The sequence below is a fragment of the Thamnophis sirtalis genome, unplaced genomic scaffold (genome assembly GCF_051295495.1).
Source record: "Thamnophis sirtalis isolate CommonGarterSnake01/CBP01778 unplaced genomic scaffold, rThaSir2_p1.2 scaffold_4, whole genome shotgun sequence".
Classification (NCBI taxonomy): Eukaryota; Metazoa; Chordata; class Lepidosauria; order Squamata; family Natricidae; genus Thamnophis; species Thamnophis sirtalis.
The window spans coordinates 129,606,901-129,620,221 of NW_028261384.1; the positions used below are offsets into that span (position 1 = coordinate 129,606,901).

Below are 13,321 nucleotides of genomic sequence, written 5' to 3' on the forward strand. Positions count from 1 at the left end.
ACAAAGAAATATTTATGAAAAAAAATCGATGAGCAAAATGACCTCAAAAGGTGTGCTTCCATCATTTCCCCCCCTTTAGTGGTGTTTTCTTTTGCTTTTCTCTGTGGATATGAACTCTTATTCCCCTATCTTCTACTTCATGCCTTACTTCTAATAGTTCATAACACTGCAGTGATGACTACTCTAATGTGATAAACATGTTTCCTTCTGATATTTTTCAAAGTACTGCTGCAAAGAATGATACTGATTACTAATTAAAGACAGTTAATGTCCCTTCTTCTCCAAATCTTAAGGGAATTCCAGCAAACACTGAAAAGATGATCTCCCCAGATTAAGATCTTGCATTCTATTAATATCTGCTTGGAAATACAGACGTGCAGGTAGGTAGGATTACTATTTCATTTGGGACACCTCATTTTTTAAAAAGCTTTAAATACAATTCATTGTCTTAAGTTTAAGTAATATTAATAAATGGTCAGCTACTCAGTTGAATGGTTGCATAGGAGTTACTGTTTAGTATCTACAATGACTACATGTTATAGTCAGTTATATTCAGAAATACAGATATGTAGGTAGGTAGGATTAAGTATTTTATCTGTGACACTTCATTTTTCTGACTTTGGATAAAATTCTTTATCTTAACTTTAGATATAGTTAATGAGTGCTCCTTAATTGAATGGTAACAAAGGATCTCCTGTTTGATGTCTACAATGACTACGTATTACAATGAATTGGTTATATTCAGAACATTGGTTTTACTTTTTATTCCAACTATGATGGGCATTTCTCATCCCTGCATCTGCAAACTTAGCCATCCTCTTCCAATTGTTCATAAATATTATCAGTCTGGAGATGCAATTATTGCTGCTATCATTTTTCAGGTTATCTTTCTTACAAATGAAATAACTTTTCAAAGCCTTCCTAATTATGAAGCCCTTGATCAGTACCTGTAAGTATAAGACTATTTCTCCTCTTCCCCCTTATGGACACCTAAATATAATTTCTTTCACTTTTGTTCTTAAATGTAATGGTTCCTAGTTAATTGGTAGGATCTATTCTAGTGACCATATTTAGTCTTTTTTAATTCCAGAACTAAAATACACTATCTGTCCTAATACTGATGTTTAAATTGAGATGAAGATTGGTAGTCTTGTGGAAAGTACAAAATTTTGACTAAACTAAATATTGCACAAGCTCACTGGTTAAATCATGAGGGTTTTTTTTCCTTTTACTTCATCCAGATATAAAACATGAAACCATCCAGTCATAATTTAGGTTATAATAGGTCTAGGGTGCAAAATGGAGCTGTCTTCCTTCCCTTAGAAAATATAGATAAGACATAGATAATATTGTATGAATTTCTTTCTCCTCAAGAATCTTACTTCTTTCAACAAAGTCCTCTGTTGAGTGTAAAAAAATTGACTAATCTAAGTATTGGAAAGGTCCCTGGTTAATCTTGTTTTTCATTTCATATATGTGTGTGTGTGTGTGTGTGTGTGTGTGTATTTGTGCTACACACACATATATATAACTGGAAACTCTCTTGTACATATTTTGGGCTGTTATACTTCTAGGGTGTGAAAAGGAAAGGATTCATTTCTTCAGGAAATACTGGAATAGGATACAAACATAGAAACTGAGGGAAGAATATTTTTCTCTGATGAAGGAACATGTGTTTTTCCCAAGCCTGTTTAAATTCAATTAAATTTAGTGCATGATTGGTCACTATTCTTTCTGTGACATTAATACTTTCCAACAATTTTGGAATTTTCCTCTTGTCAGTCAGAGATTATTCCCTCATGTTCCTGAGTTTTACTTAATATTGAAAATACTGAGGTAAGAGAGGGGAAATAGAAAATTATTAATATACAAATATACGTTTAAAAGATGATATGTGTAGAATTATTACAATGGAAAATAAAAGAAGGAAAAGAGAATTTAAGATGGTTATGTAAATATAGAACTGGGTTTGTTTGAATGCCATCCCAATAACATACCAGACTGAAAAGGAAAATAGGTAAACACAACAATGGATGGAGGGAAGGCACAGAGGAGGAGAGGGAAAGGTAGGAAGCAGGAAAGGAGAGGGAAGGAAGAAAGGGAAAAGGAGAAGAAGAAAGGGAGTGGTAGTAAGAGCAGGAGAGAGGTAGGAAGGGGAAAAAGAGGGGAGAAGTGGGGGAGAGGAAGCGGAAGAAGTAAAGAGAAAGAAGTGGAGGAAAGAAGAAGGTAGAGAAGAAGGGAGGGTAGGGGAAAAGGAGAGAGAAGAAGAAGTAGGGTTGCTGTAAAACAAGTTGAATATACAGGATGGCAGGAAAGCAATCTCAATTATATTTTTAAAGTCTTAGGCAGAGAAATGGATTTGTTATAAATGTTAACACATAATTTTAATAATATTTATGAGAATGTACATTTGTGAAGCTATGCATGAGAAATAAAACTAAAAACTTTTTTTTAAAAAACGAAAATGCTGCCTTCAAGAACCTTACTCACAATTTTATTATAATTAAAGTTTTCAATCATAACTATAACCCTATCCCTGATTTCATTCTATCCTCCAGGCTGAACATATTATGCTCTTCCAACCTTTACTGATATGTTATGTCCCTCAAACCTTGCACCATTTTTGTTGTCCATTTCTGGACTGACTCAATATTATCAATAAATTCTTTTTAAGTGAGTCTTGAGAACTGGAAACATAATTCCATAGAGGTATGACTTAACACAATGTTAGGTAGCCACAACTAGGTCGGTGATGCCTAGTGGATACTATCTATGGCTAATATTTACTAGCAGCCAAATTCCAGATGTCCAGAACAAATAATGGGCACTAATTTAAATATTGACACAAGATGCAGAAAAACTGAGTTGGAACAATTCAGACAATTGTTTTCCAATCTATTCTTAAAAAGTTCAGTTAGTGGAACATTCATGTATTTTATGGAGGGAAGTTTTTCCACTGATTAATTGTTTTAACTGTCAGCAGATTTTTTCTTAGTTCTGGGGTCCTTCTCTCACTGTTTAGTTTCCATCCATTATGAATACATATATTCCAATTAGAACAGCTGTCCAATCTAAAAGTGAAATATATTGAAATAATTTATAACTCTCACTGAAGGTTCCTCACTCATAATTACCAGCACACATTGGCTCTGGCATTTGCTGTAAAGGAGATCAATGAACATTTTCAGATTTTGCCCAATGTTAGTCTTGGTTTCCATATTGCTACTGACTATCCTGTGGAAATGACTACTTATCTTTTAGCAATGGAATTTCTATCTACAAAAGATGACTTTATACCCAATTACAAATGTAATGACCAGACCAACATGGTAGCTGTGATTGGAGGACCCTTTATTAGCACTTGTTTCAACATGGCAATCTCTCTACGCAACTACAAATTTCCCCAGGTGAGACCAAAAATGTATCAATATGAGAGGTTCAACGGGTATTTATCATATTCAAAAGATGGGTCACTAAAATGAACATTTGAGCAAAACCGTGAATAAGATTATCTTGAAAGGGCTGTTCCATTTTGTTTCATAAGCAAAGTTGCAGATGTCATGTAAAACTAATGTTTAGGTACCCTATTTTTGTATCCCATTAAAACTCAGAGAATGGATAAAATAAACGCACATGCACTGGTGTTTAATTATTTTTTATTTTGGAAGAGATTCTTCATTTTTATGTTCTTCTGACTTTCCCCATTTAGATCACATATGGATCAGCGCCATTCATGAATATTGAAACAGCAATGTTTGTCAAATGGATGTTCCCAGATGAAACCCATCAAATCAAAGCGATACTGCACTTATTGTTGCATTTTGAATGGACCTGGGTTGGGTTAGTTTCTATGTTTGAAGAAGATAGGGACAGGTTCATTCAAAAGAGACTTTCCATGTTTTCAGAGAGAGGAATCTGCTTTGACTTTATAGAATGTCTTTCCCCAGTGAAGTATGGTAATGCAGCTGCTGAGTGGATCGAAGACACGGGTAAAATATTCAAGGTGATCATGGAAAGTACAGCCATTGCAGTTATCTTAAGTGCTGAAATTACAGGCTTGGTACCTTTGAGACTAATGATCTATTTTTTCAATTATGATAATATTCCAAAGGAGAGAACAGCCAAAGTTTGGATCATGACAGCCCAGATGGAATTCACCACCATTCTACTGCAAAGACCGTTGCCCATTGATTTTCTCCATGGTGCTCTTTCCTTTGCAATTCATTCAAAGGAGCCCACTGGATTCCAACAATTTATGCAGAAGAGAAATCCAAATTTAGGAAAAGGTGATGGTTTCATTAGGGATTTCTGGAAAAATGCATTTGAATGTTCCTTCTCCACTGATATTACAGATCATAATGCTGAAAGGATCTGCACTGGAGAAGAGAAGCTGGAGACTCTTCCTAATTCTGTCTTTGAGACCACCATGAATGCCCATAGTTACAGCATCTACAATGCAGTCTATGCTGTGGCACATGCTCTGAAGGCCATGCGCTCTGCCAAAGTAAAAGGGGGGCAAAAAATGAATGAGAGGATATGGAAGCTCTTCCACCGATCACCTTGGCAAGTAATGTTGGCTAATACAAAATTTTGGGAAATCATCAAGTAGCAGAATAGGAGAACAGTTTTGTGTTTTGTTGTGTTGTGCTGTTTTAACAGTTAGAACACTTTATAGGTAGTTTTAAAAGCTACATAGAAGTACTTGATATTTTCATATGAAAGAAAATAAAAAATTGAATATTAATCTAAGGCTTATATAGAGACTCAGAAATATACGGACTTTATTTTATGTTTAAAATGGTATTTGCCAAATTGTATTCAATCCATTATGTTTGACAATTTTATATATAGAGACTTGAAAAATGCTGCTGAATAACATTATTATTCCTCAGCAGCTGAATTTTTGAGTTACTAAGATTCAGATGTGCCAAGGGAATGTTTTTCATGAATAAACTGTAGTTCCTTTGTTTTTCCTTGAAGTTTTTCCAATTCAGTTCAGAAGTGAATAAGCTTCTTAGGTGAGAATCAAAATTTCTTCAAGGAAAAACAAAGAAAGTCCACTTGTTTTTTGGAAAAAGTACCCTTGGGACAAAAATAATGTGGATGACTGAGAATCTCCACAGACATTAAGAATGAAACAATAATAAAAAGAAAAAGAAAGAAATGACAAGAAATCTTATGAAAATAGAAATAGTGTTACTTCCAGTGAATAACAAAGTTGTCAATGAATCACATGAAGAATATTTCAAGTTTATCCCCCCTCCAAATAACTCTGGATAGAAGTAAAAGCCATCTTGTCCTAAAATTATCTGTCTCAGAGAATTCTACCTTCCCTAGAGGAAGTCCTTTTTTATGATCCTGTCATCCTTTAATTCAGGGTAGAGTTGGAGCTGAACTGAAATCACCTTAGTGTTTACTGGCTGGATGCCCTTCCTGACACCACACAGAGTTCACAGCAGATATTTTCTCTTTGTGTCCTCATGGAGAAATATCTGTCACTGTTTAGGATTGAACTCTTAACCTTCTAAAGGGCATGCAAGAGTGGCCACCATGCCACACTCTATCTTGCCTATTATGTGGCAGGACACTTAATTCCCCATTTCTGAAATGCTCAATCAAAGCAAAGGGATTTCTCAAATCTGTCCCTTTCTTGGTTTTCTCCTGGATTTCTCATGTGACAGTTTTTCAGCTGAGAGTTGAAAATGCATTTGATAAAACTATATTTTACCAGTTTGAAATAGTGTGGACTGAGCCAAAATGGAACAGCTGACCTTTCTTTAAGCCTGTACAATATTGAAAGAAACAAATTGAAATTTTCCCATCCCCTTCAAAGATTCTTGATAACTTTCCTGGTTTTCTTTCTCTTTTTTTTTTGTCATCTTCCTTTAGCTCCACCATTTCTTGCAACAAGTCTCCTTTAACAACAGTGCTGGAAAACAGGTTTCTTTTGGCCACAATGGAGAATTAGAAACCGGACTTGATATTTTCAATTGGGTCACATTTCCGAACAAGTCCTTTCTGAAAAACCAAATTGGAAAGATTGACCCCATGGCTCCCCCAGACATGCTACTCACCATTTCTGGCAAGGAAGCTGTTTGGCCTCTCATGTTTAACCAGGTGTGTTTCATTTTTCCCTTTTCCTGAAATTATTAGCCACAGATTGATGGAGTAAATCAGGGGTGTCAAACTGGCAGCTCACATGCTGGATGGGTCAGGTGCAGACAACACTCGTCCAAGTTCCTTGAAGGGGAAAAATGTCACGATACATCACATAACAGCAACATAATGCCGTAAGTTTGATACCCATGGAATAAATAATTAAACAATCACAATCACAGCAACATTTGGAGTAAGCAAGCATTTAGCAGTCCATATGTAATTTATTGAAATTATAATGACACTGAAAAAATATGTATGACCATTTTTCACACATAACCATAGCAGCATCCCAATGGTCATGTGACCATATGCCATTTTAAACAATAAATATTAACATTAAAATTGATTTAAGACTGACAAGATGAGAAGAAGGGGGAGGTAGGATCTTAGCTTAGTCCTTAAACCACCCCCAGAATTATATTTCCACTGTGAAGGTCCAAGTGTCAGATCTGCAAGCCATCTTTTCTTTTGGACCTCAGGCCTGCTACACTTCCTATTATTCTACTATGCATTTTTCTTAAAAAAAAAAAAAGATTTTTAAAAATAAAATATAAACTAATCAGTGAAATAAAGGATATGGAAAAATTCTTTCTTATCTGTTTCTACATTTAAAACACAGTCATTTATCTATAATTCTATACAGATAAATTTTATATTTATCATTTTTAAGGGATAGTAACTCCACCAGTGAACTTACAGCAAGAAGATGCAACACCAATGCTTGGGTTAAATATGAAGAGTTTGCATATGTATAATTGATGAAAAGAATATTCTACCAAAAATAAGTTATTTGTATCAATTCTCATTTTATTTATGAGCAGACATTACCTCTTTCCATCTGTAACAAGAAGTGTCCTCTTGGCCATAGCAAGGTGAAAGTGGAAGGAAAATTATCCTGTTGCTATGACTGTAAATTATGTCCAGAAGGGAAGATAGCTGATCAATTGGGTAAGCAATGGACTATGTTAAATGTATCAAATATATAATAAATATAAACAGGGGCTGAATATTAATAAATATTAGATTCAGAATAGAACTGGGATTCTTCTAGTCCAACTCTCTGCTCAAGCAGAAGATCCTAGACCACTTTTTGGAATGACATGCTAAAGTCTACACTATATATAGTATAATCTCTACTATACTATCTCCAAAGCATTTCGATGGTCTACTAATTTAGAAATTTCGTCAAAGAATGAAATAAGATTGGTTTGTCATGATCTATTTTTAACAAACCTATGCTGGCTTTTAGTTATAGCTTTATTAGTTTCTAGATGTTTGAAGATTTGTTTTTTTTTCCCCAGTATCTTCCCAGGTATTGATGTTAGGCTGATTGATTTGTAGTTTCCTGGATCTGTATTATTTCCCCTCTTTTGAAGATGGGAACCACATCATCTTTTTTCAAATACTAATGTAATTCCTCAGCATTCCAGGATTTTTGAAAGATATAGTACAATGGTTCTGAGATAACATCTGCCAGCTCCTTCAGAATTCTGGGATATAAACCATCAGGTCCCGATCATTTATATTTGTCAAGACCAGATGTTTTCTAGCCCCTTTCTTGCTTATTTTAATTTTTATTTCTAGCCTGTCTTTAGGTTAGGTTTTTGGTAGGTTGAGCTATAGTTTATTTTTGCATGAAGACCGAGCCAAAGAATGACTTAGGCAGCTCTGCTTTCTCTCTACTGCCTTTTACTTCCTTGCCATCTTCTCTCTTTAGTGTACCTACTGTTTCCTTGACTTTTTTCTTTTTATTTAGATGTTGAAAGAAACTTTTAAAAAATTAGCTTTGACTTTTGTTTCTAGTCTTTGTTCATTCTGAGTCTTAGCTTTTCTGACTTCATCTTTGCAGATTCCAGCTATATGATGGGATTCTGCCTAAGTTATGTGTCCCTTCTTGTTTTTGTCCTTGTCCTTTTTGTCTTTCAGTTTATCAAAAGGATCTTTGCACAACCATGCTGGTTTCTTCTTGGATTTCTTGTTTTTCATTTTCATTGGTATTGTGTTGCTGTGGGCTTTTATGATCATATTTTTCCCACACTGCTTGAGTTGCTTTCTCCATCAGGATTTTCATCCAAGGAATGATTCTTCAGCTCTCTTTGAGTTTGTTAAAATCAGCTGTTTTAAAGTTTAAGACACTGGCTGTATTAGGTTCTATTGCTTGTCTTTGCATTATATTGAATTTCCACATGAAATGGTCACTCTTACCCAAAGTTCTAGCAAAATCAACTCCCTCTCTCACTTCTCCTCTATTAGTAAGAATTAGGTCTAGTATAGCTTTTTCTCTAGTGCCCTCCTCTACTTTCAGATGGCAAAGTTGTCAGCTAGATTGGTAAGGAATCTGTTTGATCTTCCATTTGCTGAAGAGTTGGTCTCTCAGTTGATATCAGGGTAGTTAAAGACTCCCATTAATACAATATACAGTACCGTATATTCCCTATATACATTTGTTAGTTCTTTAGAAAAAAGATCATCCATTTCTTCTGCTTGGTTGGGTAGCCTGTAATATATGCCTATACCAATGTGATTCTTTTTCCCTTTTATATTGATCCATATAGATTCTAGAAGGTTTTCTAACTTCATCTTTGCAGGCTCAGGCTATTTGCTGATATTCTGTCTTACTTATGTAACAGAAAGTTATTTATGCAGCTATGGTGGCTTCTTTTGAGATCTGTTGTTTTTCTTCTTCACTGGTATTCTGATAGACTGGGAAATGCAGTGATCTATAGTGATGTAGCGATCTTTTATGTATAAAAAACAACTCCACATCCTCTTTTGTTAGGTCTGTTTCTTTTACATGTTTGTATCCTTTCATTAGTACATTCCTACCACCATGGTAAAGTAATGACAATGATATCATATTTACCTTCATGTTCTAATATTTCAAGTTCATCCTGTTTGGATCTTGGGTATGTTTCTTATATCTACTACTGTGTATCTGGGTTTTTCATCCTTTTCATCACTCCTCCTCCTCCTCCTCCTCCTCCTCCTCCTCCTCCTCCTCCTCCTCCTCCTCCTCCTCCTCCTCCTCCTCCTCCTCCTCCTCCTCCTCCTCCTCCTCCTCTTCTTCTTCTTCTTCTTCTTCTTCTTCTTCTTCTTCTTCTTCTTCATTTGTCTTTGTTCCCTACTTCCTTATATGATTATCTAGCCGTTTTTGCTTAGAATCAGATTCTAAAGGTCTTGAAGATTGTCCCCCTCAATTTTAATTTAAAACCCTTTAATTAATTTAAAATGAGCCAATCATTTTCAGAATATATTCCTTGCAGTTCTTGTGAGGTTCATTCCATTCCTTTCAAGTAGCCCTTCATATAGGTAATGCAGATCATGTTCTAGGAAGCCAAGGTTTTCTTGATGACACCAGTTTTTAAGACAGTGGTTCACTAATAAATACTTTGTTCCTTAATTGGATGTTGGCCCTTTGTTGGAAGTATAGATGAAAACACGATGCAGGAGTGGTAGAACTAGTGAGTTATGGATCACCCATGCTGTAAATCCAAGTGACATTACATTGCAGACTAGTTATTGCTTTGAAATGGTCTTTAAGGGCAGTACCACACATAAAGGGCAATCCAGTAATCCAGATGGGAATTCACTAAATCTGCAGAATGTTATAAAATTAGGGCATACTGAAAATGAAGTGATGATACTTCATATTTCAATGAATGGTTTCTTTTTCAGACTTAGATAATTGTTTTCCATGTCCAGAAGATCAATATCCAAACCAGGATAAGGATAGTTGCCTTCCAAAATGTATAATTTACTTAACTTATCAAGAACCTTTGAGGATTTCTTTGGCAGTGATTTCAGTCTCCTTTTCTCTCATCTCAGCTGTGGTGCTACTGATCTTCATTAAATATCAGAACACACCTATTGTTAAAGCCAATAACAGGAACCTCACATGTAGCCTTCTTGTTGCTCTCCTGCTGTCTTTCCTTGGCACTTTGCTCTTCATTGGGCAATCTGACCAAGTGAAATGTCTCTTGAGACAAACTGCTTTTGGCATCATCTTCTCTGTAGCCCTTTCTTGTATATTGGGGAAAACAATCATAGTGGTCCTTGCTTTCATGGCCACCAAGGCCGGATCTAAAATGAGAAAATGGGTGGGGAAAATGCCGGCTATCCCTATCTATCATGTTTTGATTGGTTGTTTGCATGGCTTTCTCCCATGTTTTCCTTTTCCACCACCCATTATTTCTCACTTTATTTTCGGCTAATTTCTTTTTGGGATACCATTTTCCTTTTTTCCTCTCTGCTCTTTCTGTGCCTCTATAAAGTCTCAATAGCATTGTCCCACTGAGTTTTGTTTTTCATTTCTTTTTCTACCTTGTTAATTTCTTGTCCATTTACATTCCTTGTCTGTTCCTCTTCTTTCTCCTGTTTCAACATTTCTTCTGGCTCCATTTCTGGCTCTTTGTTACCTTTTAATGTTTCTCATCTATTTTTTAACCATTTCCTCGAACATCCCACCCTCCATGATTAGATTTAACAGACTTTTAGCACTGGTTATGCTTTTGAAATGGTCTTCAAGTGCAGCACCATATAAAGGTCATTCCAGTAATCAAACTGGGATCTCATTAATTGTACAGATTGCTGTAAAATTGGAATATACTGAAAATGAAATGATGAGATAATGTTTCTATGAATGATTTCTTTTTCAGACTTGGATGACTGTTTCCCTTGTCCAGAGGATCAATATCCAAACAAGAATAAGGATAGTTGCCTTCCAAAACATATAGTTTACTTAACTTATCAAGAACCTTTGGGGATTTCTTTGGCAATGATTGCAGTCTCCTTTTCTGTCATCTCAGCTGTGGTGCTTGTGATATTTATGAAATATCAGAACACACCTATTGTTAAAGCCAATAATAGGAACCTCACTTATAGCCTTCTTATTGCTCTCCTGCTCTCTTTCCTTTGCGGTTTGCTATTCGTTGGGCAACCTGACACATTGAAATGTCTCTTGCGACAAACTGCTTTTGGCATCCTCTTCTCTGTAGCTCTTTCTTGTATATTGGGGAAAACAATCATAGTTGTTCTTGCTTTCATGGCCACCAAGCCCGGATCCAAAATGAGAAAATGGGTGGGGAAAAGACTGGCTATCCCTATTGTCCTATCTTGTTCCCTGACACAATTCTGCATTTGTGTGGTGTGGCTCACAATTTCTGCTCCCTTCCCAGATTCTGACATGCATTCCCTGGCTGACGAAATTGTTCTGCAATGTAACGAAGGTCCCACCACTATGTTTTATGCTGTCCTTGGCTTCCTGGGGTTCTTGACTGCTGTCAGTTTCACTGCAGCCTTCCTAGCTAGGAATTTGCCTGACAGCTTTAATGAAGCCAAATTTATCACCTTCAGCATGTTGGTCTTTTGCAGTGTTTGGGTGTCATTTGTTCCCACCTATTTGAGTACCAAGGGAAAATACATGGTGGCTGTGGAGATCTTCTCCATTTTGGCTTCAGCATCTGGTTTACTTGGCTGCATCTTTTTCCCAAAATGTTATATCATTATTTTGAGACCTGATCTAAACAGGAAGAAACAATTAATGAAGAAATGAAAATTACCCTTTGTATAAAGCTGAATTGGTTACTTTTGGTAATTTTTGGTTTTGTATTCTCTCCATCATCACATCAATATGACATGCAAACCAATTGCACTTAGAAGTTCATTTCAACTGCCCTGCATCTTTTGTTTGAAATGTTAGGTAATTATTCTAAGCCCTTATCAGAATAGTGAGAGATAACAAATCAAGAAGAAGAATATTTTAGTGATATCATGTGCATTAATGTAAAATGAATTGATTTAAATCCTGCATCTCATGAACTTCACAGCATCCTGTTGAAAGGAAAGAAAATGCCTATTTTTATATCACTCATAATACCAATGTATTCCTGGTACATGTGAAGGCAAAAGTTTCTCATCTTTGCAGTGTTTTGAGATGCTGTTAATAAAAAAACCTAAGTGATAACATGAGTGCCTTATTTGCCACTTTACGGTCTCCCAATATTCCCCCGAATCATATAGGAAAATTCCCATTAAAATCCCTTCCCACAATTCTCAAAGTTTGTGAGTCACTTTGGAACACTCACTCTGGATAGGGACGAACAGTCTCAAGCTCAATACCTCCAAGACTGAGTGGCTGTGGTTCCTGTCATCCTGATTTGTGCATCTTGTGCCATCTTTGATGATAGGAGGGAAATTTTACCCCCCTCAGAGAGGGCCTGCAATCTGGGAGTCCTCCTGGATACGTGGCTTAGTTTAGAAGAACACCTGACGGCCATGACCAGGCTTGCCTTTTACCAGGTTTGCCTGGTACACCTTTTGCGCCCCTTCCTTGTTTGGGATGCCCTGTGCACAGTCACTCACACCCTCGTTCTTTCTCGCCTGGACTACTGTAACACTCTCTACATGGGGCTGCCCTTGAAGAGCACCTGGAGGTTTCAGCTGGTCCAGAATGCAGCCGCGCAGGTTGTCATGGGGGTACCTAGGTACTCCCATGTTACATCCCTTTTAGGCGGCCTGCACTGGTTGCCGGTTGTTTTCCGGGTGTGATTCAAAGTGTTAATTATGATCTTTAAAGGGCTCCATGGCCCAGGGTAGTTGTGAGACCACCTACTGCCACCACTAGCCTCCCACCATCCAGTATGATCCCACAGAGTTGGCCTCCTCAGGGTGCCGTCAGCCAGGCAGTGTCAGCTGGCGATCCCCAGGGGGAGAGCCTTCTCTGTGGGCATGCCTTCCCTTTGGAATGAGCTGCTCCCAGAGCTTCGCATAATTCCCAACCTACGGTCCTTCCGGTGTGCCCTAAAAAGTTGGCTTTTCCAGCAAGCCAGCTTGACCTGAATAAAATAAATTATTAATTTTAATTGTTAATTTTAATTTAATTTCTAAATCTCAATGTAAATGTCTATTGGGATTTTTTGGATATTCTATTTAATCATTCTTTTAACTTTTGTAATATGTGTTTTTATGTTGTATACCACCCTGAATTCTTTGGAAGAAGGGTGGCATATAAGTCCAATAAACCTGTAAACTTGGTATAGCATGTAAGGTTCTAGGCCAGAAACAATGGGGCCAACTGTTCTTTCTCTCCTTTAATCATGGACGCCTAGGAGATATGTTGTTCTGGAAACTGTGGAGACATGTTTGAAGTTGATAATATTGGAGA

General features: G+C 36.6%; 1 protein-coding gene across 1 annotated transcript; it reads left to right on the top strand.

The window, feature by feature from the left end:
- Positions 1–776: 776 nt before the first annotated feature.
- On the top strand, positions 777–11,710 carry LOC148046558 (vomeronasal type-2 receptor 26-like). Its single transcript, XM_087714841.1, has 6 exons — positions 777–949; positions 3,116–3,407; positions 3,710–4,504; positions 5,890–6,117; positions 6,981–7,107; positions 10,815–11,710. The coding sequence occupies exons 1-6, from the start codon at positions 777–779 to the stop codon at positions 11,708–11,710; spliced, it is 2,511 nt and encodes an 836-aa protein (XP_087570967.1).
- Positions 11,711–13,321: the final 1,611 nt, after the last annotated feature.